Consider the following 17,946-nt stretch of genomic DNA (forward strand, 5'->3'; position numbering starts at 1 on the left):
TGGATGTAAGCCTAGTTTCTTTCAGGAGAACACTCTTTGTGATGTGTAATAGGCTGTAGTTGAGGACCAATGGAAAGGGTTATTCCAAATTTTTCTCTAGCCGCTTACTGGAGGATAGTGCATGTTAACTGGCAGGACCATAGAAATCTTGAGGTGACATATACATGCTAACATTTCCTTCAGTTTTAGTACTTTCTTACTTATTTTAGCAAGTGAAGCAGCCTGCCAGTGATCTTTAAATGGATTTGGAGACTAGTTAAGCTTTCTACTGTGGACAGACAAAGAGAAATGGACTTTAGACTATTTCATAAGAAATATTCTAGCAATAAACATATGAAGCAGTTTATGAGGTTGTTGAAGGAATGTGTAAGAGTGCCACTAATCTGGTATAATTATAGTTGAGACTATGGTGAGTACAAAACTCTAGTAACTCTTTCAATAATGTAGAGTGTGTGTGTGGGGTGGGGAAGAGACATTATAAAATGAAGACAATTAAAATTTTACATTTGTTCCTTGGGGTTTCAGAAACTATTGTTCTGAGAACCTTTTGTACACAATTCTATAAACTGAATTTGTTAGGTTTTGTTGGATGTGCATGTAAAAATGTTAAATCTGGAGGTTATGTTAATATATATATTTAAAAGTAGGTCAACTAATAACATTTTGCCTGTATTTTGTCATAGGAAATTTGCTGTTTTCTGCTCATGTAGGGCTGATGTGGAAACTATAAAAATATTTAGGGGGTAATTTTTAAAGTTGAGTTAGGAATTTTGTAATCTAAAGACTTTTGAAAATTTAGTCTTTGCCATAACACTTACATTTTCTTTTGATAAATTTTGAATAAATTTTCCATCTCTTGTACTTTAATAGGACCTGACACATAGGGGGAGTCAAGAAATATTTGTGGGATTTGACATTACAAGTGAATTCATTCGTGTTAGCTTTGTGAGAGTATTTTTCTAGTTACATGTATTTATTAATGAATGGAAACACTATATTGCTTTGTAATTTTCCTTTGTATTAATTTTTTATGGCATATTTTCATTTCTGTTTTAATAGCTAACCCACTCTTAGAAGCTTTTGGAAATGCAAAAACTGTTCGCAACAATAATAGCAGTCGATTTGGGAAATTTGTAGAAATACATTTCAATGAAAAGGTAAGTGAGAGTGAGTTTTGGGTTAATATATTTGGGAAGTGTTTTTAGAAAAAGCAAAAGGTCTTGATAGAATTGGTAGTGTACTTGAACTTATGGCAAATATATTTAAATTTTTCTCTTACTATTAGATATTTGGGAGAATATATATGTTCACTGTGATCTCTGTAAATTCTAAAGCTTATGTTTATTAATAGTTATCTATTTTCCCCCTTTATTTGATAAATATTGCAACCTCTTTGATAGACAAATGGTTATTAGGAAAGATAGTTTAACATTGGTAGGTTATACTTTAAGACTTCAGATGCAAAACCATAATTTCTCTCTGTTTTGTTTTCTAGAGTTCAGTTGTTGGAGGATTTGTTTCACATTATCTTCTAGAGAAATCTAGGATCTGTGTTCAAGGCAAAGAGGAAAGGAATTATCATATCTTTTATAGGTTGTGTGCTGGTGCTTCTGAAGATATTAGGGAAAGACTTCATCTGAGCTCTCCAGATAATTTTCGGGTAGGTTGAATGAAAAGAAATTTCATAAAGTTTTTGCAAATTGAATTGTCTTCTGTTCTAAAGTGTATTTCAGTGGATTTTGATGTCTAGTTGCATATAACTTACATTAAGTTCAGTGTATTGTGATAGAATGACTTCTGTAATAAGTGGATCTGTATGGAGGTTTATTGCTTAGTTTATAACACGGTATGAGAAGATACATAATGGGATAGGTAAAAGGAAAGATACTAAACTAATTGTATCAATTGGTTATCAATTTATCTTCAGTAAGTAGTTTATAATAGTTCTGTAATGCTAGTTTTACAGTTACCTTTGACTTACTTACAAAAAAAAAGTTTGACCACTGAATTAATATTAATAAAAGATCCCTACTTGTCTTCCTTAATTCATTTCAACAAATATTTATTGCTTACCTTTTGGGTACCAGGATTGTGACATAGTTAAAAAGATAAATGAGACACAGTTCATGCTTCTGTGCAATTTAGAAACTGGTGGAAAACATGTACACAATTTTGACTGATATGTTGAATGAGTAAGAGAGATGCATAGGAAGCTGATAATTTTGGAAAAAACCTTACTGGAACAATTGATGCTTGATCAGAATCCTGAGGGGTTTTCAGGTGTTAACTAGAGGCGGAAACATGCAAAGGGTATTCCTGGTAGATGCAAGGAGATAAACAAAGAAAGGCAGGAAGTGGCTTAAAGCCAAGGACAGGAAGGACAGGACTGGAAGGACGGGAGTTGAAGCTAGAGAGTTTGGTCTTTTTTCTGTAGTTAGTAAGGAGTGGTTGAAGGGAGTTAGTGGGGGTAGGGTGGGGTGGTGGAGGAGGGGATGGATAGAAATTGCGACCATGGGTAAGTGGGTTGGGAACCTGTAGGTGACATAGCAGTTACTCTCTGCCTGAATTTGGTTTAGCTTTGGCAGGGTTACTGAGGAGGGGATGTGTGAAACAGGAGGTAAAAGTGACCTGACTTGGAGACTGAATTAGGTAAGGAGAAGGAGGAGTCTGAAATTATTTTCCAGGATTTCATTAGGGTAACTGGGTGGCTGTAAATACCATGTTGGGGCCAGATGGAAGATTTGTGGTGTGTAGGATGCATCCAGTTTTGGAGTCTGTGAATTATCCGAGTGGAGCTGTTCAGAAGACTGTTGGGTGGGCCAAGATCAGGTCAGAGCTGTGGGGACAGGTTTGCGAGATGTCAGTATGCTGATGATAGAACTGTGAGAGTGAGGAGATGAGATTGTGCAGAGAGATTGCATAACGTAGAACAGCATGTGCCAGGATCCAAACTCTAGAGGTAAAGAGGATTGAGTAGACGAGCTGTCTAAGAAAGGAAGCACAAGTGGAGTTGGGAGAGAAGCACGAGGAAGTGAGGAATGCCAAGGATCACAAGTCAGTGTTCAGTTTCGGGAAGTGGTGACTGGGAGTGGTAGGTGTAATTTACAAGTTCTCAGCTGGAAAATGGCATCCCTATTTGGGACGTGGGAATCGTGGGGTGCAAGTCAGAAGTGCAGTCGGTGTAAAGTTCTCCAGGTGATTCTCATAGTCCTTTTTGGCCCATAGTCCTACTTGAGAATCATGGCACACATTTATCTTTAATGATTGTTCTGTGTGTGTTTGCAACCTGGCTTCTCTTTATTACTTCAATCAAATTCTTTTAATGTATATATTTGGACATTTAAAAACTCTGTTGTTTTAAAATGCTTTATAACTGCATCTGTGTTTGTAGTTCTGCAGAGGTGTTTAACCTTCTCTGGGGGTGATGGTGGTTTAGTCGCTAAGTCATGTCCGATGCTTGTGACCCCATGGACTGTAGCCCGCCTGGCTTCCCTGACCATGGGGTTCTCCAGGCAGGAATAGTGGAGCGGGTTGCCATTTCCTTCTCCAGGGGATCTTCCGACCCACGAATTGAACCCAGGTCTCCTGCATTGCTGGCAGATTCTTTACCAACTGAGCTATGAGGGAAGCCTTTACAGTATCTTCATGACAGTAGAAGAGGCATTTTTCTACAGTGATTTTTTAGAAAGGGACTATAAATTAATATGAATCACATGGAATTTAATAATGTTGATGTGGCTTTGTCAACAGTGAGTTAAGGATAAAGTGACATGACTGTTGTCTTAACATAGTGTTTCTTTCTACTTGGGGCTTGGGAACGTAGTTTCTTTGTCTCAGAATGTAGAGTCTTTCCTGTCACAAGGACAGCCATCCTGAGAGGGCAGCCTCTGAAATGCTTTATCAGGTCAGAGTTTCCTGTCCCTGTGGTGTGACCTAGGGGCATGATTTCCTCTTACAAGGGAGTCCTTTTGGTGGTAAGACGAAAACTAGAGGACCAGCATTAGCTTTTTCCTAAAAACATCTGCCGTCTTGGATATTCTTCTCTGGCAGGCAGGCAGGCAGGCATGCACCTCTGTATTCCTTCCCCCAAATTATTCTGCCTTAGAGTGACCTCAAGTCTTGGTCATTTCATCAGGTTTTTCTCTGGTTTAGTTTAGGCCTCCAGTAATAACTTGGGGATAAAGTTGTAAAAACAAAGGAGAAACTGCAGCAGGATGAACACTCCCCCCACCCCGCCCCCAGATTTTTTCCTCACTGCTGTATACAAATTGGTGACTCTATCCAAATTAGTATATAAAGAATTATAGAGTTACATCTGGTCAGAAACATCCATATTAACTACACATGTATTTTAGAAAATAAAAGGTTAAAAATGCTTGTATTATTCAAAATTTTGAAATATTTTTTGCACATGTTTCATGGAAGTATTCATTATAGTTGTGCAAGGATCTTTGAATATAAATAAGACTTGGATAGAATGAGAATGGGTGACTAGAATAGTTACAGCTTTCTAGTTACAGAAAAGTTAGAAGAAGCAAGTATTGTTCTTAGGTTTTATTATTAAGTCCATCTGTCTAGAAACCTAGTATTTGATAAAAACAGTTGCAGTAGGTGGATAAAACTCTTGCCATCAAAGAAAACATTTGTTTTGGGTCCATATAGTTAAGCTACTATTACCCTACTAAATAAAAGAGCTCTGTTTTGAAAGTCAGTTGAAATTGCTTACCAGAATTATCCCTTTTATTTTATTCTTTCCCTCAAGATTTTAGTTTGCAAAGAAAAATTCGTTGGATATTATTTTCTGGTTTTAACTGTATTTTAATATTTCACTATAATGGGGGGAGACAAATGCATTGATTATCTTCAGTATTAATTTATACCTAAATCATTCAATTTACTGTAAATTTTTTCTTGATATCTGTATAATTTAATCTTGGAATTCATGTCATTGGAAAGTGGAATCCTAGTGACATGATTTAAGAAAAGCTGAGATGTTTAAAAAATTTTCTCATCCTGTTCTGTAGGCACTTCCTTCCTGAACAACCCCCACCTATTAAATGTGGGTAATAGATTCTGCTCAAGACCAGTAGATTATTTTCTTTTCAGTTGCTTCCCTTGTTCTGTGTTTTCAAAGCACTTAGTCTTAAAAAAACTTGTGGGCAGGGAAGTAAATCATTGAGATAAAAGCTGAAATTGTTATTTGAATACCTGTGAAGGTTCATAAAGCAAATGTAATTTATGTACAGTTAGTGTTAACTGTCAGTCACTATGAAAGGCGTGTTTTAAAGGACTGATTGTAAAAACCAGAAATTAATAAACTCAAGAATATTATTTTTTAATTATTCAGAATTTAAAATATTACTCAAAATATTCAACCGCAGTGTGGGTCCTTGTTTGAGACTTTTTGCATATTTAGGTCATATCTTGTAAAGGTTTAAAATTGCTCCCTTTTAAAAGTAGGAAAGCTTTATGGTACTGTTTTTTTCTGTTAATCATTTAATTCAACTTTCAGATTAAGAGTTCACCATCCCTGGTTTGATTAATAGAAGTAAAGTGTTTATGATATACAGAAGTATTGATTTTAATTGAAAGATTAAATGATACTCAGGTTATGTTTAGAAATGGTTAGCACTGTTGGATAGATTGTGTTTTCCTTTGTGTTATTTTCCTGTGGATCATGTTGTTAATTATATTTTAAATTTCTTTGTCATAGTATTTAAACCGAGGCTGCACTAGGTACTTTGCTAACAAAGAAACTGACAAACAGATTTTACAGAACCGAAAAACTCCTGAGGTAAAGTAGACTTTAAAAACAGATTATAATCTTTAATGCAAAAAAATTGTCCTGAAAGATACATTCTGTTTTTATTTTGAAACCCAAGTAAGATTTCTTACCTTTAGACTTATGTGTAAAAGACCCCACAGTCATTCACGCCTCTCTCGCCGTGAAGCACTTTATTCCCCTTTTGCTATCTCTAGAAGCTGCAGGCTCTGGGTCTTCTTGGTGGGACCTCAGGGCACTTTTTTTCTTGTTATTTTCCAAACGTGAAGGTATCAAACTGCCTAAAAATCATCCTTTGCTAACAGTTTTGAAACTTAACTCTCATATTAACCATTAGGATTAAATGTAAAATATGTTCTTTATAATTTATGATCTGTGTCAAGGCTGAAATAAGCTTTGATGTACACAAAGAGTGAGCATTGTTGTGAACTAATTTTGTGTTATTGTGATATTTCTCTTTAAAACAGCATGTTTCTGTAATTATTATGAAAAGCTTAGTTTTATGTGTAACTTTTACAAATTATTGTATTTCTAGGATTTATTGGTTATAATTATACCATTAAGTATTACTTTAAAAGCATAAAATCCTTAATGTAAAAATCTATAACCTTTATAAATTCTAAGATGCAATGTGTAGGTGGTAAGTGGTATGAAGGTGTAGCTACTCAAGTAGCTTAAATTATGAAATACTAAGTCAGGATTAATTATAGGGACTAGTTCATATTGTCTTTATTAATTTTTTAAAAAGATTTGTATTGAGTGTTTAATTGAACAAAGTTTTATTATATTCACTTTTTAATGTCTCTGCATCTGAGTGAGTTAGATGTTTTTGACTACTTTCAAGATAGTGAGAATTATATCTTTAATATATTCATAGAAAAGAACAGAAAACAAAAATCCTCATTATTTTGAATTCTAAGCAGATGAGTCTGCAGTTAATGTTTGTTTAAATTGATATTTTATTTATCATTTTAGATACAGATGTCTGAATTATAAATTGTAAACATCCATAGTTGAGACGTTAAGAAATGACATTATTAATTATTACAGTATTCTCTTTTGTTATGATCTGTATTTTTACAAGGTACCATTGAAATACAGAAATTGTATTATTTTCACTAAGATAATTGGGACATTTCCTGGTGGAATATTGCCACTATCCTAAAGGAAAAAACACACACATATATACATTTAGTCTTTTGGTGTGGGAAAGACTGAGCGGGAGGAAAGAAGACTGTTATTTTACTTTCCAAAGAGTATTGTACTCTTTGTACTCTCCTAAGAAGAAAATGTTCACTTTCTGATTCTAGAGTCACCATACTTTGTTAAGAATCTTATTCACATTATTGAGTTTATATATAAAAATATGTAAGTGACTAATGGATTTAATATGTTTAAATTGCTTTTTATTGTTTTCTGTATCAGGAGGATGAGGTGATCATTTTGACTATTCAGAATTCTTTGCCTAGTTCCATTGGCGTGTTTTTAAGCTGTGTGTAATTTTTAGGAGAATGCAGTATTTTTAGTCTGCTATGATAGCAATATATTCATGGACATTTGATTAGAAACAGTTTTCAAGTGAAGTAACTGATCAATTACAAGACTAAAAATTCTGCATGATATGTGTTTTCTTTTAAATTTGACTGCATGTTGTTGTTTGCTGCTTTGAAGGATAAAATTAAATTTCTTTGTCTAGACATTTTCCAGAAATTTTACACGTGCATAATTAAATATTTTAAAGACTGTGGAAACGCAATTACAACTTTAGCTGGGAAGCAATTGGCAACCCAGAGGAAAAAACAACTCTCCTAGGGATGTCTAGAATGGCCAGTTAATTCTGACACTGTTACCTAATGTTTAATTTTGCTTATTCATTCTCAAATTCTGGAAAATTGCTAGTCCAATCTTTCTGTGTCCAGTAAGTTTGTTTTTCCTCCTTCTAGTTTCTGCAGGGCTGACTTTTCTTCTTCCTTTTTCTGAGTTTATTATAGGTTCTAGTGAAGAATACATTAGATGAACATTCTTTTAAGAAAAGAGATTTTTCTCTGCCATTTTTTCTGAAATGTTTTCAGTCATTGCATGAATTCTTAGCATAAGCATAATGCTTACTGATATACTTTACCTCATATATACTAATAGATAAAGGCTTAAAAATTAACTCCCAGGCCCTGAAAATTGTTGTTAGCCTTTCCACTGTCCACTGCTTTTGAATACTGGTACAGCTCAGATTTAAACTTTTATTACAGTTTTTTAAAACTTCAGTTCTTTTTGACCTTTGGTTTTATGTTGATTCAGCCACTGATATTTCCTTCATTTTCACTCAATTTATGTTTTTATATAATGTCTTAGCTTTAGAGTTAAAATTGTAATTAAATTGGAAAACATCTCATTCCATTTTTGACTGGAATTTTTGTGGAGATAGGTGTAGATTCATACACCATTGAAAGAAATAATATATAGATCCTGTGTACACTTTGCCCTGTCATTCAGTTTTTGAATGTGTTGAAACACTAAAGTTTTCTGATTGACACATTTTATTTTTGCATGTTATATAGTGCATTACTAGACTTTGAGTAGTTGTGTAGGTGGTACGTAAGCAATGTAGACCACAATTAATTGTCTTCTTGTTTTGTAGCATCTTAAGGCAGGTTCCTTGAAAGATCCTTTGTTGGATGACCATGGAGATTTTATTAGAATGTGCACAGCCATGAAAAAGATTGGCTTGGATGATGAAGAAAAGCTTGATCTGTTCCGGGTAGTAGCTGGTGTCCTGCACCTTGGGAATATTGATTTTGAGGAAGCCGGCAGCACTTCAGGTTGTTTTTTTGTGTGTGTGTGGTCTTTTTGTTTTGTCTTAAAAAGAAGTAAAATTTGAAGTTCTGTCATTTAATTGCCTATGTACATTGACTCTTGTGTGCTAGTTTGTTAATCCCCTACATTTCCAGACTATATTGTTTCACATGATGAAACTTGCAATTGAAGGCTGCTGCATTTTTGATTATTGTGAAATTTGTTTTTGAATAAAGCAGTGATACTGATGAGGAGTAAACTCATTTTATGAAGGATAAGTAACTCTTGACTACGAGGGTCATATTTGGCTAAATTTTTGGACTGATGATAATTTTTGGACTGATTTCCAATAAGTGAACAGAATAACCCTCTACTATCTTTTGAGGCATTTTGATGTTTTTCTGGTTTCACTGATCTAAACGTGGATTAGTTAGTTAGGATAATTGAGTACATAAAAGCCCATACATATTATTATTGGAAATGAAAACAAGTTAAACTTGATGCACATTGAAAAAGCATTTAAATGCCTGCATGATACAACTTTTCAACCATATTGTTTCAGTCTCTATGTAAATACCAAGGCTTCCCTGGTGACTCAGATCTTAAAGAAATCTTCCTGCAATGCAGGAGACCCAGATTCAACCCCTGGGTTGGGCAGATCCCCTGGAGAAGGGAAAGCCTACTCACTTCAGTATTCTTGCCTGGAGAATTCCATGGACAAGAGGAGCCTGGCGGGCTGCAGCCCATGGGGTTGCAAAGAGTGGGACATGACTGAGCCACTAACTCTTTGTATGATCTTAAGTTTGATCCATGAATGGGGGGGTCGGCTCATGGTCAAATCTGACTAGCTGCCTGTTTTTGTTTTGTAAATAAAGTTTTATTAGAACACATAAAGACATTTATTTATGTCTTATCCATGCCAGCTTTCATGCTGCAGTGGCAGAGTTGGGTAGTTGTGACAAAGACTGCGTGGCTGGCAAAGCCTAAAACCTCATACTTTAGAGAGAAAGATTGTTAATTCCTGCATAACATACATTGTTTTAAAAAAATCATAAGCACCATTTAATACAGTGATTAGTAATGTGGGCTTTAGTGTCAGATCCCAGAAGCTTTGTAAAGCTTGACTTTTTCACTCATAAAATAATGAAGAGAGAATCCACAAGGGAAGTGTTTTTTAAGTACAGTTACCTTAACAGTAGTTTGCATATAAGGAGGGGGCACAAGAGGAAGGAAGAACATTAAAAAATGAATGTGTCTGTTATGTGCAAGACCCTTCCTATATTGTGTTTCATTATAAACATCATAATCATAATCTGAACTTGATAAAGATAATGAGATAGAGGATATTATCTCCGTTTTGCAGAAGTAGGACCTCTGAGAAGTTTAAGTAGTATGGTCACTAGTGAAGTTGTAGGTATGAGAGCTGGTTCTCCTCACATATGACTGACTTTGGTGTGTGTGATAACTGCCCCTCATTGCCCTCTGTCACTGAACTTTCTGAGCAGATGGAAGTTGACAGTCTCAATGGCTTTCAGACTGAGTGTCTGTGAGTCTGTGACCTCAGCATCAGATGACAGAGTGTGGTATATAAGAGTACATTGTCTAGGGCCAGTCTCTTAACTGTGTGTTAACCTGCCTGTGTGACCTGGGGCCAGGAACCTAACCTCTCTGAGTCTCCATTTCCTCACCTGTAAAGTGGGAATAATAAATACCGGGTCCAACCTCATGTCATAAAGAGGAATAAATGAGTTGAATATTTATAGAATGATGCAAATACTTATGCCTGCCATGTAGTAATCACTGTGTTTTTAATGCATAAGTAAAATAAAAATACTGATTACTCCCAGTTAAAAATGAAAAAAGGAAAAAAAAAAACCAGGCAATGTCAGGTATGTACTCAGTATGCGTTAAAATTTGTATTAGTTTTTTTTAAGGGATTTGAAAATGTAATGAAATGTTAGAATACATTTTTGTTTGTGGCATCATTATACCAAGGGAGCATGTAGGAATTCCAAGTATTAATAATATCCAGAAATGTTTAATTAATGCACGCTTTGGAAATATTGTTTGTTTGAAGTAATAGTCGGCATGTTCACACACCTTGTGTTATTACCCTGTGGTAGGACATGCAGGTGTACATAGAGAATCATGAATGTGTGTCTAGTTAGTTGGAAAGCATTTAATTGTCAAAAGGCAGTTAGATATTTACATTGTCTTTTATTTTTCTTCTCAAACTTCCTTCTGTTGAAGGGAAAATGAGCAGAAAGCAGAGCAGATTGGAATGAGGCAATAAATCAAAAGAATTAATAAACTAAGTCATTTTTATTTTAATAGCTAAGATTTTATTATATTAATCTTCATCGTTCCTATAATCCTTCCTGTAGATTCAGATGATTTCTTTCTAATTAGAATTTATTTTTTCCTGTCCCAGAGAGCTCAATTTTGGCATGACTTTGCAATTTGAAAAAACTCTGGATATTTTGTGATTATTTTATCAGAAAATTTATTCTTTAATAATATGTAGACAGCTCCCACTGCTATTTAGAAGTTTTTACTTGATGGAAATGCAAAAAATACCTATTGGGACTTCCTATGTTTTTAAAATTCCACATGATGAAATATACATTATTATAATAACAATTATGAAAAATTGTTCAAAGAAGTTCATTTTTAGAAGGAGTGACATGAAAGTCTTACATTATTTTATAGTGTGTTTTTTTTTGCCTTTCTGAAGTTTTTAATGTTTTAAAAAACTTTTAATTTACTAGCATAAATACTTTATGCTAGTATTATATAATTCCTGAAAGTATATAAGAAATGTTGCAAAATAGTTTAAAAAAAAAAAAAAGAAGCATTGAAGTGAATTGATCCGTTATTGGTGGTAAATTTTTTGAGTTATGTAATTTTAGATCATGTGTATGTGTGTACAAACTAGAAATTAGTAGTAATTTTATTTTCCTGGAATTAAAGGTTTAATATTATAAGTATTCCTCTTCCCTTATTGTTTTTTTTCAGCTTTATTGAAATATAATTTATATTGAGTTGCACAGTGATCACTCTAATCAGTTTTAGAACATTTTCATCACTCCAAAAAGGAACTCCATACCCTTCATTAATTACTCCCCAACCCTTCAGAATACCTAGCCTTTAGGCAGCCGCTGTTCTACATTGTCTGTATCAATTGGGTGTTTCATATAAATGAAATCAAACAATATGGGCTCTTTTGTGACTAGTTTCTTTCCCCTAGCATAGTATTTTCAAGGTTCATTCATTAAACATCTGTCAGTACATCATTTCTTTTTTTGCTCACTAATATTTCATTGCATGGATATATACCACATTTTGTTTATCCTTTTGTCATTTGAGGAACTTTTAGGTTGCTTCTACCTGTTGGCTATTAAGAATATTGCTACAGTAAACATTCATGTGCAGATTTTTGTGTGCATATATATTTTCATTTCTCTGTGTGTATGCCTGGGAGTGGAATTGCTGAGTCATATGGTAATTCTATATTTAACCTTTTGAGGAATTGATTTTCAAAGTAACTGAACCAGTTTTACATTCTCACCAGTCTAGTGCTTGCAAAGTGCTGCCTCATTGTGGTTTTTATTTGCATTTTCCTGATGGATCAAGGTGCTGAGCATTTTTTCATGATTTTATTGACCATTTGTATATCTTTTTTTTTGAGAAATGACTGCTTATATTCTTTGCTCATTTATTTGATTGCCTTTTTAAAATTTACTTGTAAGAGTTTTTAAGTATATTCTGAATAGAAGTTCCTTATCAGATACATAATTTGCAAATATTTTTGTCTTTCTGTGATTTGTCTTTTAAATTTTTGATAGTATTCTTTGAAACATAAAAGGTTTTCACTTTGATGAAACCCAATTTGGGTTTGGGTGGATTCCGGGAGTTGGTGATGGACAAGGAGGCCTGGCGTGCTGCAGTTCATGCGGTCGCAAATAGTCAGACACAACTGAGCAGCTGAACTGAACTGAATTTGCTTATTTTTTTCTTTTGTTGCTTATGGTGCCATATTTAGGAAACCAACCTAGTCCAAGATCATATGGATTTATGTCTGAATTCTTCTAAGAATTTAATAGTGTTAACTCTTACCTTGAAGTTGAGTTTGAGTTAATTTCTTTGTATGGTATGAAGTAGAAGTCCAGCTGCATTCTTTTCCCTATGGATGTCCAGTTTTCCAGTGCCATTTGTTTGAAATGCAGTTCTTTCCTCAATGAATTGTCTTGACAACACCTTATTCATATGAGATCTCATAGTCTGTTTCTCCTGAGACCAGTCTGTTAAATGGTTTATCTATTTGTCATGATATAATTCTCATTATGATTACATGCATTCTTTGTAATTTTGAAATTAGATAGTCTTAAATGAATCATTTATACAGTCCTAAAAATATTAACTATTTATTATTTTATTAATAAGACAATAATTATATGTGCTTATTATGCACCAGACACTCTTCCAGGCAATTCACATATCCACCTTTACTAGTCTTCATAACAACCTTATTAGATTGATACAATTACTATCCTTATTATATGGGTGAGGAAACTGAGCATAATATATGTAACTCATTCAGGGTCACACAACTAGTAAATTCTAGAGCTGTAAGAGCCTGGAGTCTAAAGCACTGTTGTATGCTGTCTTTCTATAAAGAAGCATTTTGAAACAGCCTCATAAATAGGAATGTATAGATATGATGTTCAGAAAAAATGGCTGTGGCCTCCTCACCCTCCTTTGTCCCCTAATATCACCAGCAGATGCATGAGTGCACGCTCACACCCGCCCCTAGACAAACATCCACACCCACTCTGACCTCACGACATTTACCACTGAAATTACTCCTTAATGCTTTCTGCAGTCATATGAATTTTAGTGATAAGGCATTCTGTTATTCCAGAGATTTAATATATTAGCAAGGCTTGTAGTCTATCATTAGTATATTTCCCTTGCAGGGTCATGAAAAATGAAACCGTGATAGGTTAAAATTGACGGGCTGAAAGGATTGTGTCATGGGCTGCCCTAAATGCGAGTCGCCCAGTGACCTTGGCAGTCTGAGTGTCTGACAAGGGTGGGGAACAAGGGAGGTGAAATTACAAGTCACAAACAAGCCTTGTCTAGTTCATAGCTTTATGTCAGTGAAGTGTACTTCTAAGAAATGCATCTTGAAAATCTCGTGTGATGTTGATTAATTGCAAATTAAAATATGTTTTCATTAGGTGGTTGTAATCTGAAGAATAAATCTACTCAGTCGTTGGAATATTGTGCCGAATTACTGGGTCTGGATCAGGATGATCTTCGTGTCAGTTTAACTACAAGAGTCATGCTGACAACAGCAGGGGGCGCCAAAGGAACAGTGATCAAGTAAGTTCCCTGCTCACCGCTCCCTGCAAGTCCTGCCTTGGGGCGGAAAGCCAGGTCCTGTCTCTGTGCCTTGCTGAGGAAGGCAAAGGACTGTCTGAAAACACTTCAGTAAATTTAAAAAGTAAGGATTAAGAAAAGCCCTGTTAGCGACACAGAAAATTCCATAACTTACTTTGGGAAACATTAGCAAGGTGTGTTTAGCCTGGTTCTCTGCTAAGCTAATTCCCAATTATTGTCATGTTGAAGACAAGCTCAGTGAGGAGAGTGTATAGGAGTGCCTGCAGTACTGTGGTTGCTTCAGAGACTTTTCTGGAGCCCACGGGAAGGCTGGTAAAAGCCCCGGGTGTGGTCCTTAGCTCCATTTCCCCTGTGTTCTAAAGCAGTTCTGTGTTTTACGGATGGAGTGTCCACATCAGAGTCCCTTTAGGAAAGGGTTCTTCTGCAGGAAATGTAAGTTGAGAAACCACTGTTTAGAAGAGATTCAAGTATTAGTCTGACCTGAATGACTTTTGAGGTTACTTTCGAAGTTTGACAAATTTTTCTTGTGTTCTCAAAGTGCCTCATGCTTTATGACAGCATTTAGCATAGTGTCTGGAAATTCTTCTGCGTGGCAGTCTGTCTTCATCAGACCGCATGCCGTGTAATTATTAGTACTTAGATGAAAGAGCAGAGTGGGACAGTTTGGATTTTAAGATACACTTTTTTTCTTTTTTCCCTAAACAGTGTTAACAAATTACTGAACTTTAAAGTTGTCTGGAATTAAACACAGTTTCTTTTGCATTTAAGAAAGTCACGTGGAAGATTATTCCTCTGAATAAATTTTTTGTGTATTCAGCATGTACCGTGAGGTATAAAATTAAGGTTAAAAAGATTTTTTGAACCTAATATTCTCTTACTCAATAATAGGTCTTTAATTATAGATAATTCTCTTGTAGCATTCTACTTGGCCCTATTTATTTGTTTCCATTTACAGCTGACATTTTGTAGCTGTTTATTTTGTCCTTCACATTGACTGTGCCTACTCAGTTCTTGGGAACCTGGCATTATTTCCATAGCATAGCACTAGGAAGAATTTCTGTTGACTCGGTCTTCCTTTACAGGGTACCCCTGAAAGTGGAGCAGGCAAACAATGCCCGGGATGCCTTGGCAAAGACCGTCTATAGCCATCTTTTTGATCACGTGGTAAACAGAGTAAACCGGTGTTTTCCTTTTGAAACGTCGTCCTATTTTATTGGAGTCCTGGATATTGCTGGGTTTGGTAAATATAGTTTTGTTTGTGAATTTGTATCTGTTTGATAATTTTACACCCAGTTTTTCCACACATGTTTAAAATAAAATTTTAAAAACCTTTTTTCCCTTTAATACCTTTCACTTAATGTATTCCCAGTTATATGTCCATACTATCATTGCATTTCATAATATGGTTTAAATAAGAAGCTAATGTTTCAGGATAAAAGGAAAGACTGGTGGATTTTGGTCACGCTAATGCTTAAATTAAAACATGCTGATTGAAACTACTGTGGGTAGACATGTCTCAGTACCTTTAAATGAGTAGAACTGAATGAAGTCTTCAGTGTTGCTGATAGAATTGGCTCATTAAGACCATTGACCCCAGTGTAAAGCTGGGTACAGGTTGATCCAGCACACTGGCCAAACTCGTAACTATGTATAAAAATTCATCCTTAGTGTTAGTTGTCATCAGTGAGCTATTTCCAATTAATTTCTACCAAATGAGTAAGCTATTAAGATAAATATTTGAGAAGAATTGTGAATGTGTATGACCCGAAATGAAATGAGTCACTGATGTCCGAATGCTTTGTTTGGAATGACCATGTTGTAAAAATCTCAAAGTAAGTCTGACCATTTTTTTATTGAGCTTTATCAGTGTGGGCGTTCCTTCTCTCTGCACAAGTGCTGTCCTTTGTAATTTGTTTGCAGTTGCCAAGAGAAGATATGAGTGTCTACATTTTTGTGAAGGGCAGAGTTTTGTTTTTGATGTGATATATATTTTCAAATTTACAATAAAGCATTACCTTTTGTTCAGAGCTAGAGAAACACTCATTACTGACTTCAGAATTTCACAGTCTTCAGGCATTTGTTTCCCGGTCTGCACCAGTTTGGCACAGCACATGAATACATGAAGTCATAACATTTTAAAGCTGCAAGGATCTTAGAAATAATGTAATACAACTCCTTGATTTTAGAAATGCATTCGTATCTGTAATATTTTTTCTAACTATAATCTCACAGATCATACAAAAAAATATGAAGTGCTTACATTTTAAGTCATTTTCTTCAATTTAGATTGCTTTAACTCCTGTGCCTTAAAAGTATGTTACAAGTGACTCATATTTTATATCTTTTACTATATGACATTTATCTAACAAACAATTTTTGTCAGGCTGAGGTGTTTCTAATACTTAATTTTAGTGCCTATCAAAATTTAAGTCTTGAAATAAGAGCATTTGAGGAGTATGAAACAGTTATACATACATTTTAACCTACTGTTAAATTAAGCATTGATACAATAAAATTTTATCCTAAGTTAAATTTATTAATGTGAAGTTGATCTGATAATGACTCTTGATTCTGGTTTTATTTTCAGAGTACTTTGAACATAACAGTTTTGAACAATTTTGTATCAACTATTGCAATGAAAAGCTTCAGCAGTTTTTTAATGAAAGGATTCTGAAGGAGGTAATTGACGTACAATTTAGATTTAAGAACGGCCCTCTATTTTAAATTTCAAGGTACCGAGATAGACTGCACTTACCCAGATGGATGTGGTGTGATGTGAGGGGGCCCAGGGAATCAGAGAGGGCCTGCGTGGGCTGTGGGGGCACATTCTAAGTGTCGATGGTACAGCTGAGCTTAGGAGCCAAGCTAAGTAAAAAGTCTAAAATGGACACCTCCTCAGAAGGGAGGGCATCTTGCTTTTTACTAGTGACTTTTACTAGACTTGAAATTCTTCTTTCATTTCTGATTCTGCTGCCTCTCGTCCCCCACTGCGAATCAGCAGTCTCCTCTCGGCCCTGTCCGGGGCCCCCCTCTCTTCCCCTGGGTCTCTGCCTCTGCCCCTCGTTCCCTGCTCACCCTCTCTCTGTGGATGGCGGCGGAGCCCCCAGCTGGGGAGAGTCCATGGGCCCCGGCCGGCCTGCCTCCCCAGCCCGCCCGTGGCCTGTAGGTGGCATGTTTTTGGCCGGACGCTGCCTCTGGTCGAGTAAGGAACTTCCCGCTCCTACTCATAGTAGATGACTCCTTTGTAACACTTCAGAGTCCTCACTAAGTATAGGTTAACTTTGAATCAGTAGATTTGTGATTAGTCTCACCCTTTTTTACCTTTTATTTTGAATTTTCTGCTGTTTCCTACTGATACTCTTCCCTTCCCTTCCTTTGAGCTGTTTGATATGTATTTTCCTGAGTGAAGCGAGCAGAGTTAAAGGGAACTCAAAATGACTCCCTTAATCTAGGCCAGCCCTTTGTTCTACAGATGAAGAAACCACAGCAGTTCAGTGACTTCTGCAGGCCTACACCCACCTTCCTGGCTGCTGGTTCATAGCCCCGTTCCCTTCGTATTAGCCCTGCTGTTTTCTGAGCTCCCCTCTGTATCTGGACTTAAAATGTGAAATACTTTCTTTCCTGTTCCAATCCCATTCATCTTTTCCTCCTTTCTTACTATACTTTTGTCCTTTTGGGTTTCCCAGCACATTCCAACTTTTATATCTCTTCTTATATTATAGTTAAGCCAGTTCTGGCATAAACAAAGAGGTGAGAACAAGTACTTAGCAGTGAAGATAGTTTCTCTGAAAATGTTTCCTCTGCTGCCTCAGTCATCCCATTACTGTGTGAAGTTTGGCATGTATGCTTCTCACTTAACCTGCCTTAATTCTTCCCTTCCTACCAGCCCAGCAAGCTTTATCTAGAAACTTCATGAAGAGGAAACAGTCTTAATTTATGTTTATAACAGTTCTTTAAAATAAAAAGGTGAA

At 35.6% G+C, this 17,946-nt stretch overlaps 1 protein-coding gene across 4 annotated transcripts in view; it reads left to right on the forward strand.

Annotated features, from left to right (window-relative positions):
• Positions 1–17,946, forward strand: part of MYO6 (myosin VI) — a 160,461-nt gene that overhangs the window by 79,090 nt on the left and 63,425 nt on the right. For all 4 annotated transcript variants that reach the window (XM_065911725.1, XM_065911727.1, XM_065911728.1 and 1 more), the window contains exons 8-14: positions 1,060–1,157; positions 1,496–1,660; positions 5,714–5,794; positions 8,418–8,598; positions 13,813–13,957; positions 15,058–15,215; positions 16,563–16,654. In XM_065911725.1, coding sequence (XP_065767797.1) covers positions 1,060–1,157; positions 1,496–1,660; positions 5,714–5,794; positions 8,418–8,598; positions 13,813–13,957; positions 15,058–15,215; positions 16,563–16,654 — 920 coding nt within the window. The remainder of the gene's footprint in view (positions 1–1,059; positions 1,158–1,495; positions 1,661–5,713; positions 5,795–8,417; positions 8,599–13,812; positions 13,958–15,057; positions 15,216–16,562; positions 16,655–17,946) is intronic.

Source organism: Muntiacus reevesi, chromosome 19 (genome assembly GCF_963930625.1).
Source record: "Muntiacus reevesi chromosome 19, mMunRee1.1, whole genome shotgun sequence".
NCBI lineage: Eukaryota > Metazoa > Chordata > Mammalia > Artiodactyla > Cervidae > Muntiacus > Muntiacus reevesi.